Source organism: Gekko japonicus, unplaced genomic scaffold (genome assembly GCF_001447785.1).
Source record: "Gekko japonicus isolate JY-2015 unplaced genomic scaffold, Gekko_japonicus_V1.1 scaffold2601, whole genome shotgun sequence".
NCBI classification, from domain to species: Eukaryota; Metazoa; Chordata; class Lepidosauria; order Squamata; family Gekkonidae; genus Gekko; species Gekko japonicus.
The window spans coordinates 158,928-173,273 of NW_015164737.1; the positions used below are offsets into that span (position 1 = coordinate 158,928).

At 42.6% G+C, this 14,346-nt stretch overlaps 1 protein-coding gene across 1 annotated transcript in view; it reads right to left on the bottom strand.

Moving 5' to 3' along the window:
• The window catches only part of TIAM1 (T-cell lymphoma invasion and metastasis 1), a 102,858-nt gene that overhangs the window by 59,950 nt on the left and 28,562 nt on the right, over positions 1-14,346 (bottom strand). The window contains exons 8-12 of the mRNA XM_015409624.1: positions 13,720-13,953; positions 12,646-12,831; positions 10,093-10,239; positions 7,242-7,316; positions 3,309-3,479 (exon numbers count right to left, since the gene is read on the bottom strand). Of these exons, the coding sequence (XP_015265110.1) occupies positions 3,309-3,479; positions 7,242-7,316; positions 10,093-10,239; positions 12,646-12,831; positions 13,720-13,953 (813 nt within the window). The remainder of the gene's footprint in view (positions 1-3,308; positions 3,480-7,241; positions 7,317-10,092; positions 10,240-12,645; positions 12,832-13,719; positions 13,954-14,346) is intronic.

Sequence of the window (14,346 nt, forward strand, 5' to 3'; positions counted from 1 at the left end):
TCCCTCCTTGCTTCCCTTCTCTTTCTTTCCCTTCTTCTTTCCTTCTCTTCTTTCCCTCTTTCCTTCTCTCTTTTTATCCCCTCTTTCCTTCCTTCTTTCCTTCTCTTTCTTTCCCTCTTTCCTTCTCTCTACTCTCTCTCTTTCCTTCCCTCTTTCCTCCTCTGTGCCCCCCCCGGCAAGCCAGCTGGGGAAGGGAAGGGGACGCTTTTGAAGATGCCTCCCCCCCTTTTTGCTTCTCCTTCTGACATCACTTCCGGTGATGTCAGGGGGCATGGCATATGCTAATGAGTTACTATGCTAATAGCCTAGTAGCTCATTAGCATACCTTATGCAAATGAGCTCCTGCAGCTCTTTTTATAAACAATGCCCCCCGCAAATGTGCATGCTGATTCAATTTATCAGCACACTTATGCCACCATCCATAGCACACCTGAGATTTTCTGTCAGTCTTCTGTTTAGCATTCACCATTCAGCTATCAAAGTGTCTATGAGCATAGCTTTGAATAATTATCCAGGATGGAATAAAAATAGTTTAGGCCAGCATGATCCAATGTAAATCCATTCAACAGAACTTCCCCCAATTATTGATAGCAGATATGGTCAGAAAATGGGTAGGCAAGGAATGATGACTGAAAACCCCTCAAAAGAAGACTGTTTCAGTTCCTTCTACATGCAGGAGTTCCAATATATGCATTTACTTAAACAGAGGGGCAGTTCAGCATATGCAAAGAGGCATGCCACTGGAACACTTGAAGAGAGCTGCAATCAGGGCATCCCTACACCCCACTATTGGGGAAGGGGAGACATTTACATTTATTCCATTTATTTAACATGTCATGCTTAATTTTTAACAAACTCTGTCGAAACAGATATAAAAAAGTATAATCCTATTAATTATGAATGTTGAAGACAATTCTAAAATCACCAATAAACAGAAATGCTACTAAAACTCATACAACCTATGCTCAGAATACAAGCTAACCAGGCTTGTAATGCTAACCAGGCTTGTAATGTCTGCAATCTGAACATTCCACATCTTTAATTCTTCTGTGGGTTACACTGAATGTCTGAGCCAAAGAAGAACTCTTCCTTCACTTACCATCCAGCCCAGCTTAGCTGTTCTGACTAGCCAACAGACAAGAAGAGTCTCCATTAGTTATTTCTCTTGCTCTGCTACCAATGCTTTTCATGCTATTTTGGCAGCTTCCTAGGTGCCTGGCATGCCCTGAGTAATATAGGCTTAAGGATACTTGAAAAGGATGTTAGGCATTCTGGGAACTACATTACCCAGGGTGTGTTGGACATCCTAGGTGCAGCTAAAACAATGTTTGAAACACCAGAGGTGAAAAGAGAGACAGAGAGAAAGGAAAGGTGGGACATTACCCCTTTGGTCTGTCAGCCTGCCACCGTGTGATAGGGGTATGCATTTGGATCTACCTACGCTGAAAATCTACCTGAAATATCTTACCAGTATTATTTGGGTAGATTTCAGCATCCCAAATGTATCCAGGTTTTCTCAGGAAAAAAAAAAAAAATCCCCCCCAATCCTGGATATATCCAGGAGTTACCAGGTAGATCCGAAAACGGTGGAGATTGCCTCCCAGCTGCTTATCAGGCTTCTACTGCAGTCCGTTTAAAGTAGAAATAGACTGCAGAAGACAGCCTGAGGATCAGCTGAGCCAGTGGGGAGCAGACTGTTCCTGCTGGCTTGGGGCTGGCTTCTCCTGCAGCCTGGTTTAAACTGGGCTACAGCAGAAGCCAAACCACCCCCAGGTTTGGGCTGGCTTTAAAAAAAAAAAACACAGGTATTTTTCTTCTCAGGTCTATTGGAACACACACACACACACCAAAATCAGGATTTATGAAAAATCCCAGGTCCCAATACTGTTTGGGTCTATTGAACCCAAACATTTTCAAGATTTCTGAAAAATCCCAGGGACCTCAACATTTGGATGATCACAGGATGTGGGGAGGAATTCAAGTTTCACAAAACAAAACTGGCACTGCAATCCTAAGGAGAGTTACTCCAGTCTAAACCCATTCATTCAGTGGGCTTAGGATGGAGTAACTCTGCATAGGAATGTAATGTGAAAAATCCTCCACCCTAATATCGTTTTTGGAGCTCCCGGCCTCCCGGCAAAGCCGCTGGAGTTCTGGAGACTGTTTAGCCGGCCTGGAGAAAGCTGGGGCAGCAACAGAGCCATGACGCGCTGCATCATGATGTGGGCGGGGGGCGAAGCTGGCTGCTGGAAAAGGCCGGGCTCCGCTCCCACCATATGTCAGTTGCTCTGCGTGCTCAACCCATTCGGAGCTTTGAGCGCGCAGAGGGGAGAGCTTCGCCCACCTCGTAGGCCTGAAGCCGAAGACTCGACGCAGAGACTTCCTGGTAGTGTTATTCATGGCGGTTGAGGCGGCTTTATTAGCAGCAGCCTCCCGGCAGCACCAACTGCATCTGTTAACAGAAGGCTTCCTTGCCCATAGCAGCAGCGTGCAGCAGCGGCTGCATTCCAGTGGCGGGCCCGGGGGTGGGAAGTCCCGGGGGAGGTTCTGTTAGCTGCGTGGCCTGTGCTTGGGCCTGGGGTTTGAATCAGCCCAGGGGCAAGGGCAATAGCGGTCCCAATCCTTGGGGTGGGGATTTGAATTGCAACTGACTTAGTGCAGCCTCCTCAAGGTTCCTTAGTGGCTCTTTGGTCTAAGGGGAAGGGGACTGAGAAGAGGCGGCAAATTTGATTTTGGTGGCCATTTTAGAATAACTGTTACTGGGGGTAGCAAACTGAGTGTGTCATAATAGGGTGGCCATTTTGAACAGGTCTTAACAAAGTGGCCATTTTGAGTGGCTGCATGGGGGGTAGCCATTTTGGTTAGGTCAGGTAGAGGTGGCCATCTTAGGTGAGGTCTTCCAGAGGTAGCCATTTTGAAGAGGTCCTTTGTGGGCAGCCATCTTAGGAAGGGCCCTTTTGTTACCCTCCAAAGGTGGCCATTTTGAGGAGGTCTTTATAGGGCAGCCATTTTAATACATTTACAGGGCGGCCATTTTGATTGTCTACTAAAGCACTGGCCTTAACTTAACATCAACTCCTTGCCATTTTAGGTCACCCTAATATAGTTTTTTGCCTGCATTCAAATGTAGGAAATTCATCAGGTTTGGCCCATATGTGCATGTTAGGTAAAATTAAATCCCAACCACTTCAACTGAAACATTTGAAACAGAATCAGAATAAGTACTGTTACAATTTCAAATACATCCAATTCAGAAAGGCCTTGCTTGTTAAAACATGGGGGGGGGATAATGTTGTTGTCATTGTTACCTTGCAAATCATTTCCAGGATATCCCTTGTTGTGTCTCCTGGGTGGATTACAGTCAAAGCTGACTGGTTATTTGGTAGGCAATACCAGGATGGTGTAAAGTACTCATGCACCCAGATATCTGTGTCAGGATTATGCGGATGAACAGCAGTCAGTGTCACTTCTTTCTCTCTCTGAATACAAAGATACAATTATTAAAACACTTTTGGTCATATATCGCCCATCCATTTCTCAGTCAATTACAAAAATAAAGACATTGCCATTGTTTCCCATGCAATTAAACAAGTTTATCTTATGAGTGGGCCAACTGATTGTCTTACGAATGAATTCAGCACCATGAGGTCAGGTGGACTTCCTGTGGCCTGGCCTCCACCCCCCCCCCCACTTCTGTTCACTGGGATAAGATGGCAGATCTATGGTTGCTGCACACTCATTGTGCAATAAGAAAAACCTGATGGCAAGGCAGAGCGTCATCATTGGACTGTCCATGGAACTTAAAAATAGGGACAATATGTGCTAAAAGAAGACCATCATCAGCCATAAACCAAAGATGACAACACTATTCTCAATTTAAAGATCTTCTACCAGTGAAAGAAAGAGATGAAGATGACAGAGTCTCCATGGATTGGCTGAGTTATGACTGGTAATACCAGCCAGTAAATCTCAATATTCATTTCAAATATCCTTTGTTTTTGTGGATTTAAGTTGGACCCTGAGGCATAACATTTCTAGCAAGTGACAGATATATGAAATTCCCATTACATGTGAATGCAATCACACAGTTAAATCCCTACTTACTCAGTTAGAAATAAGGCCCCTAGAACTGACTTCAGGGTGTTTCATATTAAAGTTTTCTTTAGGGAATTAGAGACATTAGCAGGATATAATCATAACTGGCAAAATAGAAGCTACATTGAAATGTACATGTTGATCAAATGCTTTCATGTTCTAATCACCTCAAACTAGTAGTGGTTTGTCTGAGATACTTTCCCACATATAATTAAAATACTAATTTTCTCCTTACTGTTTGCAATTACATATCCTATTTCCATGTTACTGTGGTAATTGGTAAAGTCTGACACTGCTATACAAGAAATGTTAATGGAAGGCTGAGAACAAAATAACAACAAAATACCTTCCCATTGCAAAAAATATAGCGTTACTTTTGAAATAAATGTCAGGCTAATTTGGGTAGAAGAAATAAAGCTCAGGGATGGAGGAAATTGTGCTTGCTGAAAGGTTTCAGACTCACAATGAAGTTCAAGAGGGCCCTTGACATGAAATAAATGTTCAGAGCAAGACAGATCACAAACTGACAGCAGCAGTAGTCCAGTTTTTAAGCAGAATGGTGTGGAAACATGTACACCTGAAGCTGCCACATATGGAGTTAGGCCACTGGTCTACCTTGATCAGTATTGTCTGCTCTGTCTGGCTACAACTCTCCAGGGACTCAGATTGAGGTCTTTCACATTACCTACCTCATCCTTTTTAGCTGGAGATGCTGTGGATTAAATCTGGGACCTTCTGAATGCTAAGGAGAGGCTCTACCACTGAGCCATGGCCCTCACAAATGTGGAAAGGGAAGGCTACATGTATCTACAAAACAGACTCTGTTCCCAGTTCTCCACATGTGTGGGGCAATGAGGTTACATGCATGGCAATTAAAAGATGGGAAGGAAGGATTTGGGTTATAAGAGAGTGCTGATACCTTCTAACTAAGAGGGCTTTGTTTCCAAGGGCTGCTGCTGTTCTCCAGTTTTGTATTTAGTAAATACACAGTCTGGAACAACCATTTCCCTCCCTCACGTCCTCCCTCTTCAATCCTTGCAGACAGAAGAGGAAGAAAGGAACAATTTTGTCCTCTTCCCCCCTCCCTGCAGCAGCCTCTCAACCTGTATGACTGCTAGTTCTACTAAGTTTACTCCCAGGGTCTTGGGAGCCATTTGACTATTAGTCTCTGTGACTATTACAACCCTGGGAATAATTCTTCCTGGGATCAGAAAGGACTGCAGGGGGAGGGGAATGTGAGCAAGATTTACAATCCTTGCATCCTTAGACCATGGGATCCAACCCCTTCTTTTCTTGACTCTGCTAAAATTCAGATACTAAGCATTAATATTTCTAACTGTTATTAGGACTGAACCTGGGAAGTTACTTAAAACCAGTATAATGGAAAGTTAGCAAACAACAAAGAAGTCCAAAAGGATGCCCGGATGAACAAACAGCTTAGTCAAGGATGATTTTAAAAGGCTCATAAAAAATGCCCTGTTTGAAAGATTTCCAGGGGCACATATCTGTCTATGGTTGAAGCCACAGTGCTGAACTAGATAGAAAATTGGTCTAATCCAGCAAGACAATGCCAGTGTTTTAGGTATGTCTTAGGTATTCTTATGAGGAATTACAACCTCATATTTGTAGCAGCTAAAGGGAAGTGCTGGGTGTAGAATTCATGACTGCTGTAGCAGTTTCACAGATTTTCCCTAAGGTGAAATTATGGTTCTAATAGTCTTCATGAATAAAGGTTTTGCCTTGTGAAAAACAGCGAGAGTGTTGGTATAAATCTTAATGGAGCCAGGATCAGGCCCACTAACCGTGAAACACTGGTCTTATTCATTTAATTGGCAATGAATAGTTGAGTGCTTGCATGTCTGCAATACAGGGAAGGAAGACAGCATGGTATATTCCAATCTTGTCAGATCTCAGAAGCTAAACAGGGCTGGTATTGAATGGGAGACCACCAAGGAAGACTCTGCAGAGGAAGGCTGTGATGAAATGGGGACCCACCCTCAGACACCGTTCGCTGGCATGCAAGCCCTTGTTTTCGCCTGCCCACCCTGCCTGGTGGGCCATTTCCCTTTGTTATTTGCTGCCACCACTCACTGGATTCACACCGCCTTCCTAGAGGGACAGTGAGACCCTTCTGGCTGATTCCCCAACCCAGGAAAGTGGGTACCCCAATCTTTGGGCACCCCCTGGAGAGTTGGCAAATTTTCCTATTTGAGCCCATTTGGGTTCCCTGGCTTCCCTTTTCCTCTGGTAACGTGCTGAGTGGGGAGGACTAAGTGGTCAAGGCACTTCCAGGTCTTGTAACTCAAAAAGGTTTATTTGAACTACATACAAGTTAGGCACACAAATTAACACAACCGGGCACAGAAAACAAACAGGAGTAAACCGCGATTCCTCTGTCCCTACACACACCTTCTCTACCTCTGGAGGTGGTGGCCTCAGGATGGGAGTTGCTTTCCCCCTCCTTGTTGTTGTGGAGAGAAACTCCAGCCCTCTTCAGGACTGGTCACCGGTACTGCTACTCTCCTTGGCTCTCCACCACGGTTTATAGTGGTCTGGATTGTCCATGGAGTGTGGAGTAGCAGGAGTCCCACCTGTATGCTCCCTTGAAGATGCCATCCAAGCTGAGCCAAAGGCCAAGACTAAAAAAACTCCCCTGAGGGGCCAAAGCCTTTATCTGCCTGGCTCTGCCCCTGGGGTGGGTCCATACTTTCCCACACTTTTTCCCTAAAGCTTCTGAGAAATGTAGGCAGGGAGGTATGGCAGTTCCATTGTTCCCTATGGAGCACCTTCTCCCTCCAGAGGACTACCAGACTGGCAGCCATTTCGTTACAAAGGCAATGGCAAACCACCTCTGCTTCTCACTTGTCTTGAAAGCCCCTTGCTGGGACTGCCATAAGTAGGTTGCAACTTGATGGCACTTATGTACTTATATCTGTGGTACTGAGGGAGGTGAGCTATTTAAAGATTCATGTACCTAATGCATGGTTGTGTGTCAAAGAACCTGATACCAGGCACAGTTTTGCTATCATTACTTGTTCTTCTAATTGGGATTTTGTTTCTCTCTGCTTTGCCATAAAGGAATGGACTTCATTCTAAAATCAGCTAATTGGAATCTTTTGTGTAAATCAACAACTTCACTTTTTTACCTTGTTTTCTGGTATAGTATCATCAAATATTCCTTCTAAAGATTTCTTCACAGAATCAGCTCCTTCACCAAACACCTGCAGAAGGCAAAAAGCAGTATTTTACAATACAGCAGGATGATGCAAATGTATTCTAAATTTGGAAATAACTTGTGTTGATGGGACAAGTGGTGCAGTGTTTAGAGAGAAATTACAGTATCAACGAAAATTGAATGGAATTATTTCTTGGCTAGGAAAATAGCCAAATGCAACTAGTTATTTAGTCGGTTTAGACAAGATACTCATGCCTGACAAACCAAAACCTACTAAGATGTATATAGAGCAGGGGTGTAAAACATGCGGCCCAGAGGCCGGATCAGGCCCTCAGAAGGCTGCAATCTGACCCACAAGGCTCTGGCTGTTTCCTGCTTCCTTTTCCAGTTCTGCTGCTGCTGCTACATCACAGCTTAATTTACCAGACTCTCTAAGTCGCACAGGAGAGATAGATAGGCAAGCCTTTCCTGTGTGATTGAGAGAGTTTGGTAAAGCACTGGCTGAGGCTCCTCCCCCTCCTCCCAGGGGGAGGGAGGGAACCAGCCAGAGCTCGCTTCCTGGCCAGACTGCCTCAATCGTATACAGGAGACAAAGGGAAACCTTTCCTTCCACTGGCTGAGGCTCCTCCCTGAAGGGAGGCAAGGAGAGAGGGAATGAGGGAGAGCTTGCTTTGCTGGGCTACCTCAAGTACATGGAAGAAATACCAGGCACCTTTAAGACCAACAAAGTTTTGTTAAAGGTATGAGCTTTTATGTGCCTTGCTACAGTATGTGTGTATTCTGTTAGGCTCCTTATGCTGTGTGTATGTTTTGTTGAGCTCCTTATGCCAGGGCTTTCCTGGGTGCAACTGGGTTCCCTCCCCCTTTTCACTGTGTTCATGCCATCATGATCCAGTCTTTCTTAGTAAGAAAGCAATGTGAACTATTTTAGAGAAGGAATAACAACAAACCAGTGAGGTGGATTAGGCTGAGAGTGTTTGTCCAGACCAAGTTCACCCAGCACATTTCCTTTATAGGAAGTTGTAGTTATTTCTCTGGGGAAGACTAGTTTTGTAGACAAACAAATGGTTCTCAGCCTGTGTCAGGATGCATTCTCATGTTCTTGACCAGCAAATGAAGCAACTTATGTACAAAAGCTCATAATGCCCAGCCATTTCATGTTTTCCCCTGGGTCCTAGGCTGAGAAAACTGAGCATGAGATTTCTATAATGAATGGCAATAAACCAAAAGTAGGTTTGCAGCTGACAAATACACACCTGAACAGCATACTCAAGATTGCTACACCACAGACATTTTGATGCAATAATTCAGAGCAAGAGGTGTGAGTTATCAGAGACTATTAAATAGACAAAGTATTGCAAGAGTGCTAGTGTTTTAAGCATGTTTTATTAGAGTTTTAAAATCTTTAATTTTGTTTGTCTGTGTCCTTTATGAAGTTTATATCTCCGCTACCTGGCATTACATTTAATGACACACATGGCCCGGCCCAACAAGGTATCATTTATGTCAGATCCAGTCCTCATAACAAATGAGTTCGACACCCCTAATATAGAGAAAGCTGGAGGAACAATTCAAATGAGAACTGGAGAAGATCAGGTAGGAGATCAGTCCACTTAGAAGCAGTTTTTGAGGGCTAGTCAGATTCTAATCATACCTTTAATAAGTTCTACTGAAGTATTTCTAAAGTAATAACAACCTCCGGCCATACAAGTATTCTACATAGACATCATGTTAAGCCACTTAACTAGACCTTTCACACTTAGTTGTATTGTTTAAAAATTCTGATTTCAGAGATCTGCAGAGAAAGTACACAAGAGCATCCAAATTGAATAAATTGTTCCTCCCCCCAAAATATTCCCCAATCCAGTTATTGAGGCCTCAGAGTGGATATATTATAATAACCCCAAGATGGAATGGAAAAGTTAACTGGTGCTAAGAATTCTTTCGTTTCTAAGTGCCAGTTTAAAATTCAACCTCCAAATTCTTTCCTATCTCCAGTCTTCCATGCTTACTTTGTGTGGTGGCACAGGTAACTGAACTTTCTATGTTTTTATGTAAAACAGAGTAGCATTAGCTCTCTAGACAATGCTTTTTTAAAATTTGCTGGGAACAGCTCAAGGCAGTGGAGTCCCTAACCAATCACCTTCCTCCTCTCTGAAGGTTTGGTGTGGAAGAAGAGGATGAACTGCAGGGACACAATACAGTTTTAGAGTTTCATGGAAGAACCTAAGTAGATGTAGTTTAAATTAGTGACCATTACTGCCCTGAAGACAGATAGAAGAGGAGGGAAGGCATAGATGACCTCCCACTACTGACTCACCAGTTTGGTCTCCGCTAAGAAGAAGTATACTTAGAAATCTGGGGAACACACCACCTTCTTTGATAAGAACAATGGCTGAAGAGAGGATCCTTCTCAGGCTTACAGAATGCAGTTAAATCTTTTTAGGAACAACCGTGGTATTGAACAGCATCGCCTTTTAAGAAACTTCTCCCTGCCCCGAATCAATTTTCATGCTGCCGAAATACATATGCTTCTGTTATCTAGCCTGGAATCAGTAGTGTTGAAGAGGACATTATATATAACTACTATTGGGAAAGAAGTCTGGCATTCATATGAACAAAGTTATTCCTCAAACAACTGAGAAATGTAAAGCTCTGAGCTTAATTTCAGATGAAAACAGGTACATTAAAACTTCCTGTATAAGCATATGGGCTTTGCTTCAGTTAAGAAGTGTTTTTGCCCAGACATTTCTATAGACATTTCTAAAGCAGACTACAGACCAGCTAACCCAATTTAGAACTGTATTCCTTCCAGGGGCTACCTGATTAATGCTTGGTCTCCCTTGCTTTTTCTTTGAAGTAGTGTCCAGACCCCAGAGGGATGAAAACCGGCTTCTTCGTTTGCTTGCTGATCGGGACATAGCCTGTGTTCTTCTCCTCACACCAGTTTCACCCGTGCGAGCCGCCACCTATCAAGTGTCATAAAATGTCTGAATCCAAAGCTTCACACACACACAAAATCTAGCACAACTCCTCTACCTGTGGTATTTTTAAGGAGCATTTTAATGGGCTTAGAAGTTACGCACTTCTAAGCCCATTCACTTTAATGAACTTAGAAGGGTATAGCTCTGCTTAGGATGGCAGTTCGGTTGTAGGATTTCATGCTTCCTCCCCCATTACACAAGAATGTCTTCATCCCTAAGAGAGTGTAAAGTAATTTCATTCTGCCAATCTTTTACTTTTCTCCGAGCAATCAGTTTACTACCCCTTTTTGGGGAATATTTAGAGCCAAATTCTAACACCTACACGAAAAAAATACACGACTGAGTATTAGTGTCATGAAGGGGGGACCCTGTTTGGTATTAATTACATTAGCCAATTGATACCCTTACATTAGATGGGTTTTGCAAGCAATAACTTGTTTTCATTTCCATAAAGTATAGTATTATGTTTATCTTAGTTACCCTTTTCTGGTTGGCTACTGCTTATCTTAGCTATTTCAGTAAATAAAACCTACATATAAACAAAGAAACCTCGGACTGTTTTCCCACCAAGTATACTCTTGGTAGTGTAGTGGTTAAGTGTGCGGACTCTAATCTGGGAGAACCGGGTTTGATTCCCCACTCCTCCACTTGCACCTGCTGATGTGACCTTGGGTCAGTCACAAGCTCTGGCACAGCTGTCCTTGAAAAAGAGGTGTTCTCTCAGCCCCACCCACCTCATAGGGTGTCTGTTGCGGGGAGGGGAAGGGAAAGGAGTTTGTAAGCCACTCTGAGACTCCAAGTGAAGGGCAGGGTATAAATCCAATCTCCTCCTCCTCCTCCTCCTTTGTGCCCTGACCTGGATGGCCCAAGCTAGCCTGATCTCACCAGGTCTGGGAAGCTGCACAGGGTTAGCCTTGGTTGGTGTTTGGATGAGAGACAACCAAGGAAGTCCAGGCTTGCTACGCAGAGGCAGGCAATGGAAAACCATCTCTCTGTGTCTCTTGCCTTGAAAACCCCACGAGGTCACCATAAGTTGGCTGCAACCTGACAGCACTTTCCACCACTGTATTATTTACACAAGTTCCCTGTTATACTTCTTCATAAACTGAAAATCAATTAACCTCATTAATGGAGAAGCGTGGATGGTGTGTGTCCCCCCCCCCAGTTATGTAACACAAAGTTCAAGTGGAATTATCGTCTCAGATTGCCCAGATCCTTGTTTTTGTGAAAGCCAGAGCAGCAGGAAGTATGATAAGGATTATTAACTATAAAAGAAAAGAAACTGGCACACCTTCCACTTTTACAGGAGAATAACTTTGAAACTTTTTGAAGGCACACGAAAGAAGGTTTGTTAGCTAAAACAGAAAAACCTGGACCAAACTCTCTCCGCTTCCTATAAAAACGTAGATGAGTGACTTCTTGTTTTGGTATACTAACAAATACAATAAGCAATGACAGGGAGATTTCTGTTGTGATTGTTAATCATCAGCTGAAGAACTATTTGCACATTGTTTCAGGACAATAAAGGACCTCTCCCCCTTAAAAAAAAAAGAGTGTCTAGCAAAACATTAAATATATTTGATGTGCCATTTCAAGTTTCTGAACTTTGGCACTTCCATGGAGGTCCTTGCTAATTTTCTCCTAATTTAGGGTGATATGCTGGCCCAAATAATCTCTTTTGGATCTGCCATAGCTGTGGAACATGGAACAGCTGCAGCATTTCTCTCACCATGCAATGTCCATCTGAAACAAAAAAGTTTAAAATAATAATGGAACTGCATATTTAGACTATGCAAAAGCAAACTAGTGGATGGGTAAGTTAGCAAGTGTGTTGACTATAAAAAGGCATTAAGTATGGCCAACTACAACTCTTGCCAGTAATGGAAGCAGAAAATAAACCATAGTATTAACTAGAAATTACCATTGAGAGCAACCACTAAGACATATAAGGCCCTAAACAACCCAAGTATCTGAATGACCCAAGCAAACATCTATTGACCTAGTACGTCACTAGGGAATTCTGTGGACAAACTAGTCAGACAGGCAAAGCGTTTCTTTAAAAGTTTATATGAGCAGCAAGTTAACTTTCATCATAATGGTCAGCTATGAAACGTACTCCAGCATTTTTAGAACACCTTTCTGAGAGGTTAGTCTCTGATTTAACTTTGTACCTCAAGAGGCAAAAAAAAAAGTCTGAGGACAAACGGAAGAATTTGCCACAGAAGTAAGAATTCAGCGTTTTACTAATATGGGAGTACAGTCCGAGACTGTACTTGCCCCACTGAAACCAACGGAAGTTGCATAGCAACAGTACTCCCTTCCTCATCTTATAAAAGTATCAGGCAATATCTATTTCAGCAATAATGACTTCTGGCTTCAGTTTAATCTCACCAGTGCATGAAAGGAAGACACTGAAAAGATTCCAAGACGACCCATTGCATCTTTCGTTGGCCGACTTGCAAATGCAAGCAATGTTTTCGGATTTGGTAATTCCCCTCCTTGAAGACTAGCTAAGTAACACCGATACCGAAAGAGATCCATCTGGAACTGTTCCAGGTTTTGTTCCCAAACAAAGATCTAGAAAAAACGGTAGAGATTGGAGAGTTGGATGAGGCAAACAAAAATGACAAACATACACTTTAAAGATCACAGAAACAAGATTACATCAAGTTACACCTTCCATTGTCTGTATTGATTATATTCCTAGGGAAGAGAAAGGATTTATCTTTCTAAACTGAAACAAAATAAAAGAAAGAGCATCCCAAAACTGTTACTAACAAGATTAAAATCCTGGGTTTGATTTCCTCTCTGTCCCAGTAGTTTCCTCTCTGTTTATTTGAACCCTATGAGATGGTGTTTTATGCAAACACAACCGAGATATAGGGCACCACAGAGAGAGAGAAAATTCTAGAGCAGTTGAAGCAAATCCCAGTAATGTCTTTCACTGAAGAAGTTAAAATACACTGGAGAATATGATAACATCTCTCAGCGGTAGAGCACCGCTGTCTGTCCACCTGTCTGGTGCCTGTGGCTAGTAGGAAAAACTTTCAAAGGCCTCAGCATCTCTACAATGCAGTTATGCAGTTAGAATTCTATCTACGCTAGTAAAAGAGTTGTTCACTAAAAGAGGACACTCTATGTTAACTTTTTCTCATATATATTTGCAATTTGTAATAGCAGGACAGGCAGGACAAGCACTTATCATGAGAGTTCTCTGGCTGAAAGTTGTCCTCAAGACATAAAGAAGAAAGGATGATAAAGGCCCAATCTGTTTCTTGCTTATGGAACTCCGAAAAGTACCATTTACATCAATGGTGTTACCCAAATATATAATAATTGTGCCAGTGCAAGCAAGGTATATAAAAAACTCCAAAGGCTAGTTAGCTCCGTACTAGCTAGTTAACACCATTCCTACAACAGACACTCCTGGAAATCTAGACTGATTTTATACATGTGAGAAAATACCTGATCAAGAATGGTTTTTTTCTTCTTGGAATCTCGGACAGAGGATAAACTGAGGAAATGCATTTCTCCCATTTTCTTCATTTTCTCATCCATGTCAATCTTCTGCTCCAGCTTTTTAATCTCTGTTTTCAACAGTTTGACAGTATCCTCTTTGTGGTGCTGCCGGGCTACTGCTGTTGCACAAGCAGAATGAACTGCTGTGATCCAATTCTCAAGTTCTGTCTGGCTAGAGGTCTGAAACGAAAGAAAAGTCAGAATGCTCTCAGTAAACACCAAATGCTGCTTTTGAAAGGGTCTCTAGTTTTCTTAATCTCATTTAGAGAAGGTGGGTTCTAAACTTCTATTTTGCTTGTGTGTTTAATTTACGTTTAACTTGGCACCCAGTTTTCAGCTGCATAATCAAGCCTTTCACACCGATAATGTTCACCAGCAATTGTACCTCTCATGCCCATATTTGTGCAATGCTACAATAATATGCAGCTCCTCCATGAACAAGATTATTTAGACTACGACATCAAGGCAGCTGAAATACACGCCTGTATATTTTTATAGCATGATCACACCATTTGTGTGCAACGGTTCATAAAATACTTAATGAACACGGTGTCTACTACTGTTCTAACAGTA